This window comes from Cherax quadricarinatus, chromosome 77 (assembly GCF_038502225.1).
Source record: "Cherax quadricarinatus isolate ZL_2023a chromosome 77, ASM3850222v1, whole genome shotgun sequence".
In the NCBI taxonomy this organism is placed as follows: Eukaryota; Metazoa; Arthropoda; class Malacostraca; order Decapoda; family Parastacidae; genus Cherax; species Cherax quadricarinatus.
The window spans coordinates 22,019,962-22,040,577 of NC_091368.1; the positions used below are offsets into that span (position 1 = coordinate 22,019,962).

At 39.0% G+C, this 20,616-nt stretch overlaps 1 protein-coding gene across 1 annotated transcript; it reads right to left on the reverse strand.

The window, feature by feature from the left end:
• Nucleotides 1-670: 670 nt before the first annotated feature.
• On the reverse strand, nt 671-19,422 carry LOC128702052 (uncharacterized). The gene is made up of 3 exons (XM_070101514.1): nt 19,387-19,422; nt 18,850-18,924; nt 671-1,465 (listed from the first exon to the last, which is right to left on the reverse strand). The coding sequence occupies exons 1-3, from the start codon at nt 19,420-19,422 to the stop codon at nt 701-703; spliced, it is 876 nt and encodes a 291-aa protein (XP_069957615.1). The 3' UTR covers nt 671-700.
• Between the last annotated feature and the right edge of the window lie 1,194 nt (nt 19,423-20,616).

The window sequence follows — 20,616 nt, forward strand, 5'->3', positions numbered from 1 at the left end:
AGGTTAGGTTAGGTAAGGTTAGGTTAGGTTAGGTTAGGTTAGGTTAGGTTAGGTAAGGTTAGGTTAGGTTAGGTTAGGTAAGATTAGGTTAGGTTAGGTTAGGTTAGGTTAGGTAAGGTTAGGTTAGGTTAGGTTAGGTAAGATTAGGTTAGGTTAGGTTAGGTTAGGTAAGGTTAGGTTAGGTTAGGTTAGGTTAGGTTAGGTAAGGTTAGGTTAGGTTAGGTTAGGTTAGGTTAGGTAAGGTTCGTCAGGAAACAGGACAAATGCTTCCTGACGCTGGTCTTGGTCAGATGATGAACCGCCTTTGGAGCTTTGGTCATCTGACCGAGGCCTTCCGCTGGCTTACTGGTCCACCCCTTTAAAAATTATGGTCATTTATAACCATTGTTATTATTCTTTGCGTTACGCTTTATCAAGTCTTAATAATACTTTAAACAAAGCAAAATACTGCCCAAGGAAACTCTTATTCCGCAATATTTTGTCTTTTCTGATGAGGCGCTGTGAAATAGTACAAATATTATGGATTTAACAATTTGTTAAAAGTGGTAATACTGACAAATAATTCGTGAAATGAAAAATTACGAAAATTCTTAACTCTAGAACTCCTATTAATTAACCTTATTGGAAATTTAAAAATTTTTTATCCATGGCTATTTACCTGTGAGGTGAAGTCGAAAGATTATTGATGCACATGGCAGTATTATGCGAAGTAGGTGTAATATTGGTTTGAGTGCAAGTTACGGTGACCTGCGGCACTTTTGGTGACATAATAAGGCACTGTGGTGGTGAGGTACCTGTCAACGGTGCTCACCACGAAAGCTGGTATAGAAGTTGTTAGGTAATTATTAATGGGCACCGTTGTGGTGAAGTGAACTTCTGAGATAGCTGTGGTAGTGAGGTATAGAGGTACAGTTGTTGTTTGTGTTACTACCACCTCCTTCAGCTCCGTGGTGGTGATGTAGTGAGGTTGTGTCTCAGTTTGTGTGATGATCACCTGGCGGTAGTCGGTGCTAGTGATGTACGTAGGTACCTCCTGCGTCTGTGTCACATACACATCCTCATATGCCGTCGTCGTGAGATGTGTCGTTACTGTAATATAGTCGATTGATGTCGACGTAACCACCGTTGTTGAGGTGACGTACTCTGTATCGAAGTGCGTCTCCGTTAGGTACGTTGGCAAATGCGTTGTTTCCGTCAGCGTAGAGACGTAAGTCGAATATATCGGCAACTGCTGCGTTTCAGTATCAGTGAAGAACTCTGTGCGGTATTTGGTATGATAGACGGTAGAGATTAAGGTGCTGTAGACAGGAACCTCCAGAATGGAGGTATCTGTCTGGTACTCCGTCTGATACTGTGTCTGGATGATGGTAGTGTACACAGGTACATCTTGGAACTCAGTTTCCGTCAAGTAATGAGTCCTGTACTCTGTCTCAAACTCGGTGTTGTATAACGGTAGTGGAGTAGTCTGCGTGAGGAAAAATGAAACACTGTTAATGTATACATATTTAAAGAAGACAATATTCTAACAGCTACGGGGAGAACCTTGAGTTTTCCCTGAAGTTTATTTTCTCTGAGGATGAGGGTCCCCAGCACAGTTCCACAGGTGGGTACAATAATATATATATATATATATATATATATATATATATATATATATATATATATATATATATATATATATATATATATATATATATATATAAGTAGTCGATTTTTCCACTGAGCGAGGAATTCCGGAAAAGGCCTTCCACTGAGCGAGGAATTCCGGAAAAGGCCTTCCACTGAGCGAGGAATTCCGGTTTAGGCCTTCCACTGAGCGAGGTATCCGGTCTAGGACCAGCAGCTGGAGGGTCACCTTTTCACACCTAGGTGTTACTTCCGGTTTTGACCATGACCTCGCCCTCGAGACTACCTCACCCTTGACCCCCCAACCAATCCCCCCTGTCCCACGACCCCCCCTTCGCGACCCCGCCGTCGCGCCGCGCGCCCGCCCGTGCGCCCGCCCGCTCCCTTCGCGATCCCCGCCCGCGCGCCCACCCGCGCGCCCCGCCCCGCCCGCGCGCCCGCCCGCGCCCTTCGCGCCCCCGCCCGCGCCTTCTGCTGCGCCTTCTGCAGCGTCGTCCGGATCGCCCCCGCGCCTCGAATGATTTTTTCCGATTTTTTTCGATTTTTTTTTGAATTTCATTTTCTTGTGCTCTCCATCTCCTCGGATCAAGTTTTTAAGGTTCCCCCTCTCACTTTCACCCCCATCCCAAAATTTCTCGAAATCAAAGTCTCCATCTCCTCAGATCAAATTTTTAAGGTTCCCCCTCCCACTTTCACCCCCCAATCCCAAAAATTTCTCGATGATACAAGTTTTGGATTCCCCCCTATGGGGTTTTCGAAATTCTTATGATCTCCTCGGATCAAGTTTTTCTCGAAATCAAAGTCTCCATCTCCTTGGATCAAATTTTTGGATTACCCCTCCCACTTTCACCCCAAAATTTCTCGATAATACAAGTTTTGGATTCCCCCCTATGGGATTTTCGAAATTCTTATGATCTCCTCGGATCAAAATTTTGTCTAAATCAAATTCTCCATCTCCTCGGATCAATTTTTTGGATTACCCCTCTCACTTTCACTCCCACCCCAAAATTTCTCGATAATACCAAGACTCCATCTCCTTGGATCAAGGTTTTTTGGATTCCCCCCCTCTGGGGGTAAGCATTCAAATGAACTCCTCCTATGGGGCATGCTTACTACAGGTCTAAACGAGTGTGACGTCAGTATTCCTCTCATTAATGTGTTTACTCGACGGTCAGTGACGTCACGCGATGACCCCCACACACACAGGCTGAATCTTGTCGACCCTTTTAGTTCATTCAAGTTAATAAGGGGACATAGTAGTGACGTCACACACACAGGTTGAATCATGACGACCCTTTTAGTTCATTAAAGTTAATAAGGGGATATAGTACCTACATCATAGGGAAAACATTTTCACTCTTAACCCAGGTTAATCCAAATAATTTCACATTTTTGTTTCGTTAATACCCACAACAATCCAACAATTTCTTTACAACACAAGTCTAGACATTTTTCATCTCAGGTCACTCCCCCACGAAGTAACCTCCTCCCCACCCTCCCGAACCCTCACACTCCAACCAACACCTCACAATTTTCACTCATAACCCCCAATTTTTCTCGTTTTAACCCTTTTAGTTCATTAAAGTTAATAAGGGGACACATGCATCAGAAAGTCACCACATCGCTTACATCCACTTTCGTTAAATTCACTACTCACAATTTTACATATTACGAAGTTAATACGCACTTTTACTTTGAACACCTTCAAAACACTCTCTTAAATCATTTGAATACTCACAAAAATACCTTTATACATTTCCAAACAACACTGAAATACTCCAAAAACATCATTCGAACACCCCCAAATCACCTCTGAATACTCCCAGAACACCTTCATAAGTACTCTTGCACATCATTTGAACACCTTCATAAGTACTCTCATAATCATTTGTACACCTTCAAAAAACACCTTTGAATACTCACATAAACACCCTTGAACACCTTCAAAACACCTTCAAAGCACTCTCATAATCATTTGAACACACTCAAAACACCTTTGAATAACCTCAAAACACCTTCAAAACACCTTTGAACACCTTCAAAACACCCTTGAACACCTTCAAAACACCCTTGAACACCTTCAAAAACAACATTTGAACACACTCAAAACACCTTTGAACATTTCCAAAACACTATTTGAGTACTCCCAAATAAGATTTGACATCTCTAATTTATCTGCACTTACACATTTCATTAAATTACAACTCATCCCTCAGTCTCCAGACTAGGCATTTTCTCGTTTTTACCCTTTTAGTTCATTAAAGTTATTAAGGGGACACAATACATCAGAAAAAAAAAAAGTCACAAAAACTAACTCAAACACTTTACTTTGAACACCCCCAAAAACACTCTCATAATCATTTGTACACCTTCAAAAAACACCTTTGAATACTCACATAAACACCCTTGAACACCTTCAAAACACCTTTGAATAACCTCAAAACACCTTTGAACACCTTCAAAACACCCTTGAACACCCTTGATCACCTTCAAAAAACAACATTTGAACACACTCAAAACACCTTTGAACACCTTTGAACATTTCCAAACAACACTGAAACACTTCCAAAAAACACAATTTGAGTACTCCCAATTACACCACTGATTACTACTAAAACACCGCTGAATTCAATCAAAACACCCTTCAACACCTTCAAACACCCTTGAACACCTTCAAAACACTCTTGAACACCTTCAAAAACACCTTTGAACATTTCCAAAACACTATTTGAGTACTCCCAATTACACCACTGAATACTACTAAAACACCGATGAATTCAATCAAAACACCCTTCAACACCTTCAAAACACCTTTGAACACCTTTGAACATTTCCAAAAAACACTCTCATAATCATTTGAACACACTCAAAACACCTTTTGAACACCTTTGAACACCTTCAAAACACCCTTGAACACCTTCAAAACACTCTTGAACACCTTCAAAAACACCTTTGAACATTTCCAAAACACTATTTGAGTACTCCCAATTACACCACTGAATACTACTAAAACACCGATGAATTCAATCAAAACACCCTTCAACACCTTCAAAACACCTTTGAACACCTTTGAACATTTCCAAAAAACACTCTCATAATCATTTGAACACACTCAAAACACCTTTGAATAACCTCAAAACACCTTTGAACACCTTCAAAACACCCTTGAACACCCTTGATCACCTTCAAAAAAAACAACATTTGAACACACTCAAAACACCTTTGAACACTTCCAAAAAACACAATTTGAGTACTCCCAATTACACCACTGAATACTACTAAAACACCGCTGAATTCAATCAAAACACCCTTCAACACCTTCAAAACACCTTTGAACACCTTTGAACATTTCCAAAACACTATTTGAGTACTCCCAATTACACCACTGATTACTACTAAAACACCGCTGAATTCAATCAAAACACCCTTCATCACCTTCAAACACCCTTGAACACACTCAAAACACCCTTCAACACCTTCAAAACACCTTTGAACACCTTCAAAACACCTTTGAACACATTCAAAACACTCTCATAATCATTTGAACACACTCAAAACACCTTTTGAACACCTTTGAACACCTTCAAAACACCCTTGAACACCCTTGATCACCTTCAAAAAACAACATTTGAACACACTCAAAACACCTTTGAACACCTTTGAACATTTCCAAACAACACTGAAACACTTCCAAAAACACCATTTGAGTACTCCCAAATACACCACTGAATACTAAAACACCACTGAATACACTCAAAACACCACCAAAATCACCATAAACTAAGATCAACACCCACATCCCACAACACCCACAACCCACAACACCCACAATTTTTTCTCGTTTTATCTAATTTCATCAGAAAAAGTCCCAACAACAACCCACTTATAACATTTTTTTTTCGGTATCTCTAGTTCGACAACAACACCCACAACACCCACATCCCAGAACACCCATGAACATTTCCAAAACACTATTTGAGTACTCCCAATTACACCACTGATTACTACTAAAACACCGCTGAATTCAATCAAAACACCCTTCAACACCTTCAAACACCCTTGAACACCTTCAAAACACTCTTGAACACTTTCAAAAACACCTTTGAACATTTCCAATCAACACTGAAACACTTCCAAAAAACACAATTTGAGTACTCCCTATTACACCACTGATTACTACTAAAACACCGCTGAATTCAATCAAAACACCCTTCAACACCTTCAAACACCCTTGAACACACTCAAAACACCCTTCAACACCTTCAAAACACCTTTGATCACCTTCAAAAACACCTTTGAATACATTCAAAACACTCTCATAATCATTTGAACACACTCAAAACACCTTTGAATAACCTCAAAACACCTTTGAACACCTTCAAAACACCCTTGAACACCCTTGATCACCTTCAAAAAACAACATTTGAACACACTCAAAACACCTTTGAACACCTTTGAACATTTCCAAACAACACTGAAACACTTCCAAAAACACCATTTGAGTACTCCCATATACACCACTGAATACTAAAACACCACTGAATACACTCAAAACACCACCAAAATCACCATAAACTAAGATCAACACCCACATCCCACAACACCCACAACACCCACAATTTTTTCTCGTTTTATCTAATTTCATCAGAAAGTCACAACACCCACACCTCCCATTTTTTTTCTCGTTTTAACCCTTTTAGTTCATTAAAGTTAATAAGGGGCCACACTACATCAGAAAAAGTCACAAAAACAACCCACTTATAACGTCTTTTCGATATCTCTAGTTCGACAACAACACCCGCATCCCACATCACCCACATCCCACATCCCACACACACACACACACACACATCCCTAACCTAGCCTAACCTAACCTAACTTATCCTAACATAACCTAACCTAACCTAACCTAACCTAACCTAACCTAACCTAACCTAACTTATCCTAACCTAGCCTAACCTAACCTAACCTAACCTTACCTAACTTATCCTAACCTAACTTAACCTAGCCTAACCTAACCTAACTTAACCTAACCTAACCTAACCTAACCGAACCTACCCTAACCTAACCTTACCTAACATAACCTAACCTAGCCTAACCTAACCTAACCTAACTTAACCTAACCCAACCTAACCTAACCTAGCCTAACCTAACTTAACCTAACCTAACCTAACCTACCCTAACCTAACTTATCCTAACCTAACCTAACCTATCTTAACCTTACCTAACCTAACCTAGCCGAACCTATCCTAACCTAACCTAAAATATATTAGAACAATTCCAAAATACATTAGAGTACTCCAGAATTACTTTGAACGACTCCATTTTTTTTTGGATATTTCCAAATTAGTTTTGAAAACTTTATCGTAAAATCGAACATTATTTTCTTGTTGGTAAACACACTCAATGGTAGAAATATTTACTCGATTTCCGAATAGAAACACTTTCCTTGCTCTGAGAGACTCATTGTGGGTCACCCCTTCCCCCCCCATCACCACTGGGGTAATGCGGTTCACACCCAAGGTAGATTTAAGATAATCATGAACACCTGCGCCAACTCAGGACAGACAGACGCCATGAAATGCGGGTAACATCCAAGGTAGAAAATCATCTCTTTCCAGACCAACTGTCTATCCTAACCTAACCTAACCTAACCTAACCTAACCTAATTCCTAACCTAACCTAACCTCACCTAACCGTACCTAACCTAACTCCATCAATCACCTCTATCCTAACCTAACCTAACCTAACCTAACCCAACCTAACTCCATCAAACACCTCTATCCTAACCTAACCTAACCTATCCTAACCTAACCTAACTCCATCAAACACCTCGAATACTACCTAACTTAACCTAACCTAACCTTACCTAACCTACCGAACCTAACCTAACCTAACCTAACCTATCCTAACCTGTCCTAACCTAACCTAACCTAACCTAACCTAACCTAACTTATCCTAAGCTAACCTAACCTAACTTATCCTAACCTAACCTATCCTAACCTAACCTAAACACTGACTAACTTTGAACCAACTCTGAACACCACTGATCTTCTTCAAAAAATGCTCTGCACATCATTTGAACACCTTCAAAAAAAAAACACCATCAAACACCTCCGAATACTCCCAAAAAAAAAACACTACTGATTACTACCAAATCACCACTGAATACTACCAATCACCGTCAAAATCACCAGAAACTAAGTTTAACATCACCATCTAACATCCTTTTTATAGAAATCCCCTCAAATCACTATAACCAAGAACTCCCTCCCCATTTGGCGCATAAAAAAAAAGCATGAACACAAACCTAATACGCAAACACTTAGTACATGATCACCATCAACTGAAAACATATCTTATACACACACATAATATAACACAATCACCAACTACAATCACCCATGTTCACTTACCTCAAAATCACTAATATCACAGAAAACAATCATTTTTATAAACATTTCACACACACACACACACACACACACACACACACACACACACACACACACACACACAAAAAAAAAAAAAAAAAAAATAATATTTGACAATATCTAAGCGCACTCACCTCACTACCACCAACACACGATGTCTCACCTCACAGGACCGACGAGCTCACCTCCAGTGACGTCACACTCCCATTGTGTTACTTGGTGGTTGGTAACATCACACCTAACCCCCCTTGTTTCAACCTGTTGTACCCTACATTATCTAAGAACACTATATCCAAGACGATTACCAGATTTTATGATCCCCAACACCAAGATCACAGAAAACACACATTTTTATAATTATTCACACAAAAAATCACGATCACCAATTCCATATCATGTTTACCGTCATCTATCAACACTAATCACCAAGATCACCAAAAAAAAAATCTAAGATCATGCATCTCAAAACTACTATGATCACTGAAAACACTTATTTTTTAAACATTCGCACAAAAATAAGACATACACAAAAATACCACAACACTTCCACCAACATCTATAACATAACATGAGCACTATAACATATCACTATCACAAAAAAAATAATACACAAACACCCACATATTATACATTTCAATTGGAAATTTAAGACATGAGACATACTCACCAAATCTAAGACATTCACCTCCAACTAAGACATACACATCACCCCTAAAACTTCCTTCCTTATTCATTCCGTATATCTCCTAGAGCTGTTTTAACCCCGACGGATCCACCACGACGTAGGAGCCAGAGTGTAGTAGGTGGTGTTGGAGTGGTGATGGTTCCTCTGGCTCCTACGTCGTGGTGGATCCGTCGGGGTTAAAACAGCTCTAGGAGATATACGGAATGAATAAGGAAGGAAGTTTTAGGGGTGATGTGTATGTCTTAGTTGGAGGTGAATGTCTTAGATTTGGTGAGTATGTCTCATGTCTTAAATTTCCAATTGAAATGTATAATATGTGGGTGTTTGTGTATTATTTTTTTTGTGATAGTGATATGTTATAGTGCTCATGTTATGTTATAGATGTTGGTGGAAGTGTTGTGGTATTTTTGTGTATGTCTTATTTTTGTGCGAATGTTTAAAAAATAAGTGTTTTCAGTGATCATAGTAGTTTTGAGATGCATGATCTTAGATTTTTTTTTGGTGATCTTGGTGATTAGTGTTGATAGATGACGGTAAACATGATATGGAATTGGTGATCGTGATTTTTTGTGTGAATAATTATAAAAATGTGTGTTTTCTGTGATCTTGGTGTTGGGGATCATAAAATCTGGTAATCGTCTTGGATATAGTGTTCTTAGATAATGTAGGGTACAACAGGTTGAAACAAGGGGGGTTAGGTGTGATGTTACCAACCACCAAGTAACACAATGGGAGTGTGACGTCACTGGAGGTGAGCTCGTCGGTCCTGTGAGGTGAGACATCGTGTGTTGGTGGTAGTGAGGTGAGTGCGCTTAGATATTGTCAAATATTATTTTTTTTTTTTTTTGTGTGTGTGTGTGTGTGTGTGTGTGTGTGTGTGTGTGTGTGTGTGTGTGTGTGAAATGTTTATAAAAATGATTGTTTTCTGTGATATTAGTGATTTTGAGGTAAGTGAACATGGGTGATTGTAGTTGGTGATTGTGTTATATTATGTGTGTGTATAAGATATGTTTTCAGTTGATGGTGATCATGTACTAAGTGTTTGCGTATTAGGTTTGTGTTCATGCTTTTTTTTTATGCGCCAAATGGGGAGGGAGTTCTTGGTTATAGTGATTTGAGGGGATTTCTATAAAAAGGATGTTAGATGGTGATGTTAAACTTAGTTTCTGGTGATTTTGACGGTGATTGGTAGTATTCAGTGGTGATTTGGTAGTAATCAGTAGTGTTTTTTTTTTTTTTTGGGAGTATTCGGAGGTGTTTGATGGTGTTTTTTTGAAGGTGTTCAAATGATGTGCAGAGCATTTTTTGAAGAAGATCAGTGGTGTTCAGAGTTGGTTCAAAGTTAGTCAGTGTTTAGGTTAGGTTAGGATAGGTTAGGTTAGGATAAGTTAGGTTAGGTTAGCTTAGGATAAGTTAGGTTAGGTTAGGTTAGGTTAGGTTAGGTTAGGACAGGTTAGGATAGGTTAGGTTAGGTTAGGTTAGGTTCGGTAGGTTAGGTAAGGTTAGGTTAGGTTAAGTTAGGTAGTATTCGAGGTGTTTGATGGAGTTAGGTTAGGTTAGGATAGGTTAGGTTAGGTTAGGATAGAGGTGTTTGATGGAGTTAGGTTGGGTTAGGTTAGGTTAGGTTAGGTTAGGATAGAGGTGATTGATGGAGTTAGGTTAGGTACGGTTAGGTGAGGTTAGGTTAGGTTAGGAATTAGGTTAGGTTAGGTTAGGTTAGGTTAGGTTAGGATAGACAGTTGGTCTGGAAAGAGATGATTTTCTACCTTGGATGTTACCCGCATTTCATGGCGTCTGTCTGTCCTGAGTTGGCGCAGGTGTTCATGATTATCTTAAATCTACCTTGGGTGTGAACCGCATTACCCCAGTGGTGATGGGGGGGGGGAAGGGGTGACCCACAATGAGTCTCTCAGAGCAAGGAAAGTGTTTCTATTCGGAAATCGAGTAAATATTTCTACCATTGAGTGTGTTTACCAACAAGAAAATAATGTTCGATTTTACGATAAAGTTTTCAAAACTAATTTGGAAATATCCAAAAAAAAATGGAGTCGTTCAAAGTAATTCTGGAGTACTCTAATGTATTTTGGAATTGTTCTAATATATTTTAGGTTAGGTTAGGATAGGTTCGGCTAGGTTAGGTTAGGTAAGGTTAAGATAGGTTAGGTTAGGTTAGGATAAGTTAGGTTAGGGTAGGTTAGGTTAGGTTAGGTTAAGTTAGGTTAGGCTAGGTTAGGTTAGGTTGGGTTAGGTTAAGTTAGGTTAGGTTAGGTTAGGCTAGGTTAGGTTATGTTAGGTAAGGTTAGGTTAGGGTAGGTTCGGTTAGGTTAGGTTAGGTTAGGTTAAGTTAGGTTAGGTTAGGCTAGGTTAAGTTAGGTTAGGATAAGTTAGGTAAGGTTAGGTTAGGTTAGGTTAGGCTAGGTTAGGATAAGTTAGGTTAGGTTAGGTTAGGTTAGGTTAGGTTAGGTTAGGTTATGTTAGGATAAGTTAGGTTAGGTTAGGCTAGGTTAGGGATGTGTGTGTGTGTGTGTGTGTGGGATGTGGGATGTGGGTGATGTGGGATGCGGGTGTTGTTGTCGAACTAGAGATATCGAAAAGACGTTATAAGTGGGTTGTTTTTGTGACTTTTTCTGATGTAGTGTGGCCCCTTATTAACTTTAATGAACTAAAAGGGTTAAAACGAGAAAAAAAATGGGAGGTGTGGGTGTTGTGACTTTCTGATGAAATTAGATAAAACGAGAAAAAATTGTGGGTGTTGTGGGTGTTGTGGGATGTGGGTGTTGATCTTAGTTTATGGTGATTTTGGTGGTGTTTTGAGTGTATTCAGTGGTGTTTTAGTATTCAGTGGTGTATATGGGAGTACTCAAATGGTGTTTTTGGAAGTGTTTCAGTGTTGTTTGGAAATGTTCAAAGGTGTTCAAAGGTGTTTTGAGTGTGTTCAAATGTTGTTTTTTGAAGGTGATCAAGGGTGTTCAAGGGTGTTTTGAAGGTGTTCAAAGGTGTTTTGAGGTTATTCAAAGGTGTTTTGAGTGTGTTCAAATGATTATGAGAGTGTTTTGAATGTATTCAAAGGTGTTTTTGAAGGTGATCAAAGGTGTTTTGAAGGTGTTGAAGGGTGTTTTGAGTGTGTTCAAGGGTGTTTGAAGGTGTTGAAGGGTGTTTTGATTGAATTCAGCGGTGTTTTAGTAGTAATCAGTGGTGTAATAGGGAGTACTCAAATTGTGTTTTTTGGAAGTGTTTCAGTGTTGATTGGAAATGTTCAAAGGTGTTTTTGAAAGTGTTCAAGAGTGTTTTGAAGGTGTTCAAGGGTGTTTGAAGGTGTTGAAGGGTGTTTTGATTGAATTCAGCGGTGTTTTAGTAGTAATCAGTGGTGTAATTGGGAGTACTCAAATAGTGTTTTGGAAATGTTCATGGGTGTTCTGGGATGTGGGTGTTGTGGGTGTTGTTGTCGAACTAGAGATACCGAAAAAAAAATGTTATAAGTGGGTTGTTGTTGGGACTTTTTCTGATGAAATTAGATAAAACGAGAAAAAATTGTGGGTGTTGTGGGTTGTGGGTGTTGTGGGATGTGGGTGTTGATCTTAGTTTATGGTGATTTTGGTGGTGTTTTGAGTGTATTCAGTGGTGTTTTAGTATTCAGTGGTGTATTTGGGAGTACTCAAATGGTGTTTTTGGAAGTGTTTCAGTGTTGTTTGGAAATGTTCAAAGGTGTTCAAAGGTATTTTGAGTGTGTTCAAATGTTGTTTTTTGAAGGGGATCAAGGGTGTTCAAGGGTGTTTTGAAGGTGTTCAAAGGTGTTCAAAAGGTGTTTTGAGTGTGTTCAAATGATTATGAGAGTGTTTTGAATGTGTTCAAAGGTGTTTTGAAGGTGTTCAAAGGTGTTTTGAAGGTGTTGAAGGGTGTTTTGAGTGTGTTCAAGGGTGTTTGAAGGTGATGAAGGGTGTTTTGATTGAATTCAGCGGTGTTTTAGTAGTAATCAGTGGTGTAATTGGGAGTACTCAAATAGTGTTTTGGAAATGTTCAAAGGTGTTCAAAGGTGTTTTGAAGGTGTTGAAGGGTGTTTTGATTGAATTCAGCGGTGTTTTAGTAGTATTCAGTGGTGTAATTGGGAGTACTCAAATTGTGTTTTTTGGAAGTGTTCAAAGGTGTTTTGAGTGTGTTCAAATGTTGTTTTTTTTGAAGGTGATCAAGGGTGTTCAAGGGTGTTTTGAAGGTGTTCAAAGGTGTTTTGAGGTTATTCAAAGGTGTTTTGAGTGTGTTCAAATGATTATGAGAGTGTTTTTTGGAAATGTTCAAAGGTGTTCAAAGGTGTTTTGAAGGTGTTGAAGGGTGTTTTGATTGAATTCATCGGTGTTTTAGTAGTATTCAGTGGTGTAATTGGGAGTACTCAAATAGTGTTTTGGAAATGTTCAAAGGTGTTTTTGAAGGTGTTCAAGAGTGTTTTGAAGGTGTTCAAGGGTGTTTTGAAGGTGTTAAAAGGTGTTCAAAAGGTGTTTTGAGTGTGTTCAAATGATTATGAGAGTGTTTTTTGGAAATGTTCAAAGGTGTTCAAAGGTGTTTTGAAGGTGTTGAAGGGTGTTTTGATTGAATTCATCGGTGTTTTAGTAGTATTCAGTGGTGTAATTGGGAGTACTCAAATAGTGTTTTGGAAATGTTCAAAGGTGTTTTTGAAGGTGTTCAAGAGTGTTTTGAAGGTGTTCAAGGGTGTTTGAAGGTGTTGAAGGGTGTTTTGATTGAATTCAGCGGTGTTTTAGTAGTAATCAGTGGTGTAATTGGGAGTACTCAAATTGTGTTTTTTGGAAGTGTTTCAGTGTTGTTTGGAAATGTTCAAAGGTGTTCAAAGGTGTTTTGAGTGTGTTCAAATGTTGTTTTTTGAAGGTGATCAAGGGTGTTCAAGGGTGTTTTGAAGGTGTTCAAAGGTGTTTTGAGGTTATTCAAAGGTGTTTTGAAGGTGTTCAAGGGTGTTTATGTGAGTATTCAAAGGTGTTTTTTGAAGGTGTACAAATGATTATGAGAGTGTTTTTGGGGGTGTTCAAAGTAAAGTGTTTGAGTTAGTTTTTGTGACTTTTTTTTTTTCTGATGTATTGTGTCCCCTTAATAACTTTAATGAACTAAAAGGGTAAAAACGAGAAAATGCCTAGTCTGGAGACTGAGGGATGAGTTGTAATTTAATGAAATGTGTAAGTGCAGATAAATTAGAGATGTCAAATCTTATTTGGGAGTACTCAAATAGTGTTTTGGAAACGTTCAAAGGTGTTCAAAGGTGTTTTGGAAACGTTCTAAGGTGTTCAAAGGTGTTTTGAGTGTGTTCAAATGTTGTTTTTTTGAAGGTGTTCAAGGGTGTTTTGAAGGTGTTCAAGGGTGTTTTGAAGGTGTTCAAAGGTGTTTTGAGGTTATTCAAAGGTGTTTTGAAGGTGTTCAAGGGTGTTTATGTGAGTATTCAAAGGTGTTTTTTGAAGGTGTACAAATGATTATGAGAGTACTTATGAAGGTGTTCAAATGATGTGCAAGAGTACTTATGAAGGTGTTCTGGGAGTATTCAGAGGTGATTTGGGGGTGTTCGAATGATGTTTTTGGAGTATTTCAGTGTTGTTTGGAAATGTATAAAGGTATTTTTGTGAGTATTCAAATGATTTAAGAGAGTGTTTTGAAGGTGTTCAAAGTGAGGTGTGTGTGCGTATTAACTTCGTAATATGTAAAATTGTGACTAGTGAATTTATCGAAAAGTGGTTATAAGTGTTGTGGTGACTTTCTGATGTACTGTGTCCCCTTATTAACTTTAATGAACTAAAAGGGTTAAAACGAGAAAAATTGGGGGTTATGAGTGAAAATTGTGAGGTGTTGGTTGGAGTGTGAGGGTTCGGGAGGGTGGGGAGGAGGTTACTTCGTGGGGGAGTGACCTGAGATGAAATAGTTAAAACAAGAAAAATGTCTAGACTTGTGTTGTAAAGAAATTGTTGGATTGTTGTGGGTATTAACGAAACAAAAATGTGAAATTATTTGGATTAACCTGGGTTAAGAGTGAAAATGTTTTCCCTATGATGTAGGTACTATATCCCCTTATTAACTTTAATGAACTAAAAGGGTCGTCATGATTCAACCTGTGTGTGTGACGTCACTACTATGTCCCCTTATTAACTTGAATGAACTAAAAGGGTCGACAAGATTCAGCCTGTGTGTGTGGGGGTCATCGCGTGACGTCACTGACCGTCGAGTAAACACATTAATGAGAGGAATACTGACGTCACACTTGTTTAGACCTGTAGTAAGAGAGAGCATCATGCCCCATAGGAAGAGTTCATTTGAATGCTTACCCCCAGAGGGGGGAATCCAAAAAACCTTGATCCAAGGAGATGGAGTCTTGGTATTATCGAGAAATTTTGGGGTGGGAGTGAAAGTGAGAGGGGTAATCCAAAAAATTGACCCAAGGAGATGGAGACTTTGATTTCGAGAAAAACTTGATCCGAGGAGATCATAAGAATTTCGAAACCCCCATAGGGGGGAATCCAAAACTTGTATTATCGAGAAATTTTGGGGTGGGAGTGAAAGTGAGAGGGGTAATCCAAAAATTTGATCCAAGGAGATGGAGACTTTGATTTCGAGAAAAACTTGATCCGAGGAGATCATAAGAATTTCGAAAACCCCATAGGGGGGAATCCAAAACTTGTATTATCGAGAAATTTTTGGGATTGGGGGGTGAAAGTGGGAGGGGGAACCTTAAAAATTTGATCTGAGGAGATGGAGACTTTGATTTCGAGAAATTTTGGGATGGGGGTGAAAGTGAGAGGGGGAACCTTAAAAACTTGATCCGAGGAGATGGAGAGCACAAGAAAATGAAATTCAAAAAAAAATCGAAAAAAATCGGAAAAAAATTCGAGGCGCGGGGGCGATCCGGACGACGCTGCAGAAGGCGCAGCAGAAGGCGCGGGCGGGGGTCGCGAAGGGCGCGGGCGGGCGCGCGGGCGGGGCGGGGCGCGCGGGTGGGCGCGCGGGCGGGGGTCGCGAAGGGAGCGGGCGGGCGCACGGGCGGGCGCGCGGCGCGACGGCGGGGTCGCGAAGGGGGGGTCGTGGGCGGGGGTATTGGTTGGAGGGTCAAGGGTGAGGTAGTCTCGAGGGCGAGGTCATGGTCAAAACCGGAAGTAACACCTAGGTGTGAAAAGGTGACCCTCCAGCTGCTGGTCCTAGACCGGATACCTCGCTCAGTGGAAGGCCTAAACCGGAATTCCTCGCTCAGTGGAAGGCCTTTTCCGGAATTCCTCGCTCAGTGGAAGGCCTTTTCCGGAATTCCTCGCTCAGTGGAAAAATCGACTACTTATATATATATATATATATATATGCAATAAGATCACTGTAAACAGGTGATTTTAGAATATGCAAAACAACCACTGTGAAAGAATAGTGAAATTCCAAACGCTTTCATGACTTCTCACATTATCAAGGGACTATAAAAACAATACATCAAAGGAAGGCATGTAAAGAGTCAAGACTACACCTCACCATCACATCCCACAACAAAGCAACACATCACACACGCGTGACACGACGCTTAGTCTATAAACTTTACTGTTGAGTTCCAAGTAAATAACTCATTGCCTTTCCTAGATGCTTGATTATTAAGGGTAATAATGAATTTAAATTTAAAATTTACAGAAAACCTACAAATAACTGTTCCAATGTACATTATTATTCTTCACGTCAAGAGAAAGTTAAACTGTTGGTTTTCTCATCATTGTTCTTGAGAATTTTACGTATTTGTAATCCAGAGTTCATAGATAAAGAAATATCCAAATTTTATGAAATAGCTAATGATTTGAAATACCCAAGACAGGAATATAAGTGAATCATATTTCATAAAAAGCAGTTTTGAAAATAATATGAATGTTTCCTTTGGTTTATATAAATTGGATTAATTTATAATTAATACAATTTGAGAAGAATTTAATGATACATTAAACTAATAAAATCTTAATTCTTGGGTAGAATATTAGGTGTGTTTCAGCGTCGGATGTCGTCATGTGTGTGTGAGGTGTTGCTTTGTTGTGGGATGTGATGGTGAGGTGTGGTCTTGACCCTTTATATGCCTTCCTTTGATGTTTTGTTTCTATAGTTCTTTGACAATGTGAGAAGTCACGAGAACGCTTGGAATTTCACTATTCTTTCACAGTGGTTGTTTTGCATATATATATATATATATATATATATATATATATATATATATATATATATATATATATATATATATATATATGTATATGTATATATATATATATATATATATATATATATATATATATATATATATATATATATATATATATATATATATATATATATATATATATATATTATATAAACGAGTGATATTGATAGGTATCAACACTGCTACTTGCCAAGGAGTCGAACCCATGCTGCTTTGGCCCGCCTCATGGTGAGCGAAAGACAGATGATGTTAGTACTTAAGACAATAGATATAAATAAAGGTGTACTCAAGACAGCAGACATAGACTAAGGTACTCAAGACAGTAGACATATTCTAAGGTACCCAAAACAGTAGACATAGACTATTGTACTGAAAACAGTAAACATAGTCTACAATACTGAAAACAGTAGACATAGTCTAAGGTACTTAAGACAGTAGACTGTAGACATACTATCAAAGATAAGGTACTACGTTCCACAATCAGCTCTCCTGGCACTGTACCATTCACTCATATACTCTTATCTTACATAGGGAATTTGTGCATGGGGATCAACAACATCCAATCACCTAAAACCCCTCATAACCCAGCAAAAGGCAGCAGTAAGAATGATAACAAATTCCCACTTCTGCCAGCATACTCCACCAATTTTCAGAAGTCTGAATCTGCTCACCATTAAGAACATCCATACTTATTCATGTGCCTACTACATACACAGAACAATACACGCAAATATAAACCTCCACTCAAACTTTTCCTCACCAACCTAAACAGAACACAAGACACAGATCTATTTTTGATATACCTCGTGTCCATATCACACTGTGTAAAAACTCTATGCACGTAAAGGGCCCCAAAATATGGAATTCATTACCAGAAGATATTAAAGTAACCCAGTCTGAAAATCAATTTAAGACTCTTCTCAAAAGCCACTTAATCACCCTAGACTAAATGCTAAACACTCAGTACACACTTACTCACCTATGTACTCCCACATCATAACTTCAACAATCACATTGAACCTTTTATCCATTGTTGACAGGAATATAATTGAATCATTGTTTTTCACAAAAGCATTTTTTTTTATTCGCCGGTATTAAATAACTAAATAAGGTACTAAGATAGCAGACATTATCTTAGGTACTCAAGACAGTAGACATAACTTTAGGTACTCAAGACGGTAGACTTAGATTAATGGTACTCAAGACAGTAGATATAGCTTTAAGCACTCAAGAAAGTAGACATGGTCTAAGATAATCAAAACAGTAGATATAGACAAAGGTAGTACAAACATGAGGTCTAAGATACACAAATAACCCGCACGTAAAAGAGAGATGCTTACGACGACGTTTCGGTCCGACTTGGTCCATTGACAAAGTCACACTAACAGAGGTTAGGTAAGGTTCGTCAGGAAACAGGACAAATGTTTCCTGACGCGGGTCTTAGTCAGATGATGACCCGCCTTTGGAGCTTTTTGGTCATCTGACCGAGGCCTTCCGCTGGCTTACCGGTCCACCCCTTTAAAAATTATGGTCATTTATAACCATTGTTATATATTTACTAACAGAGGTGGAGCAGGACGGCTATATATAGGCAGGAAGAGGTGGAGGTGCCTTTTTGTTATTTATGAGGCCTAAGAGGTTGGGTAAGGCTTGTCAGGAAACATTACAAGTGTTTCCTGACGCTGGTCTTGAGATGATGACCCACCATTACAGCTTTCGGTCATCTGACCGAGGCCTTCCGCTACCTTACCCCTCCACCCCTTTAAAAATTGTCATAGTTATAGCTATTTAGTACCAGATGAGACACACAAGCAAATTAGTCAGATAGATAGATAGATAGGACTCACAGGTAAGGACCCACAAGGGGCGAGAGGCAAAAATCTTCAACAAATTAGTTATGTACTCACGTAAGTGATATATTCAGTGCTGCGGTGAGTTATGTAACTAATACTCGTGTCCGTCACAGTTTTCGTTACCTCAACCTGTAAACCATTGGCACTTTAAAAGCAAAAATATATTACAAACGAAAAAAAAATTGTTCCGAGTGAAGTGCTGGTAGACTTAAAAAAAAAATGCTTAATGAATAATTTATTATCAGAGGAAAACAGAGCTGTGACCCTTGTGGGTTTAATGCTTTGTTTTGATTGTAATAATAATTTAAGAGGAAAATTGTTTGATTCGTGTAAATTTTGTTAACAGTTATTTAATTTAGTAAAGATTGAATTAAAATAATAATAATAATAATAATAATAATAATAATAATAATAATAATAATAATAATAATAACATGATGATGATGATGATGATGATGATGATGATGATAACAGTCATAAGTAGAAAATTCTTCAAATGACATTGCAAGTTGTTAACTTTCACCTGGTTGGTTGTTCTCTGGCGGCGACAACATAAGCGAGGCCGCTACTGACAGTTACTGCACCACTCACACGTACTGACCGTTTATCAGGTAAGAAAGTAACCATCTGTCACGCTTGTACAGGTAAACAACGGTATGTCTGTTCATATTCACTTCTCTGCTTGATTCGCATTTCTCTTCTTACTTATAATAATAATAATAATAATAATAATAATAATAATAATAATAATAATGTCTTTATTACCAGTACATGTACAAGGTATACAGACCACAGCTGACATCAATGACATACTACTATATAGAAAGCCGCTTGTTATGCTGAGCATTTCCTGCAAATTAGGTGAGTTTTGTCCCAGGATGCGACCCACACCAGTCCACTAACACCCAGGTACCCATTTTGAACTGATGGGTGAACAGGGACAGCAGGTGCCTTATGGAAACACGTCCTTAATAATTTCCTGCCGTACTGGAGGAAATTCGAACCCCGGACCTCAGTGTGTGAGCTGAGTGCGTTAGCGATCCAGCTATAAGACATCTTAAAAATAATTTACAGACAAAAATCTCTCCATTTTTTTTAGCGAGCGATTTTCTTTGTCATATCAGTTTATAATAAGCATTATCCAGTTCCTAATTAGTTCACTTTCGCTGTAGAAATGGACGATTATTTCTTACTTTCGTGTCCTTAAAGCTATCTTGGCACTCATCAATTTTAAACCTAATTTCTCTTTTAGCAGTAAAAATACTGAGCCCAGCAATATATTCTATATCATTTTATGAATATATTCTTACGTAACACTGAACAAAACCTTATTATTATTATTATAATCAAGGGGGAAGCGCTAAACCCGTAGGATTATACAGCAACAAAACCTTAGTATGAACAAATATGACCTATACTTAAAAATCTCGTGAGGAGGGATCATCGACATCATGCCCAGCTCTTCTAGGGCAGGGTAGGTGCCTGAGCCAGAGCTTGCAGCTCACAAGACTGTCATTCCCATTAGCCCCCCTTGGTAGCGGGGTTGGCAGACCAGAGGCCTAGCTTCTCCCTACGAGCCCCGTGAGGGCGTGGAATGTGGCTAGGCCTAGGGACAGTTGGTCCCAAAGATGAGGGGGTACTTGTGCCTCCTCCCATGGGAGACTTAGGTCTCAGACACTCCCTAGATAGGGAGCCAAGGCCGGGCCACCACTTGGAAAAGGCCCAGGCCGGGAGAATACCAGCGAATCTTTAATAAATAATAAATGAGGAGGAATCGAGCCCCAACACGACGTCTTGAATATAAAACTAGTGGTCATCAGA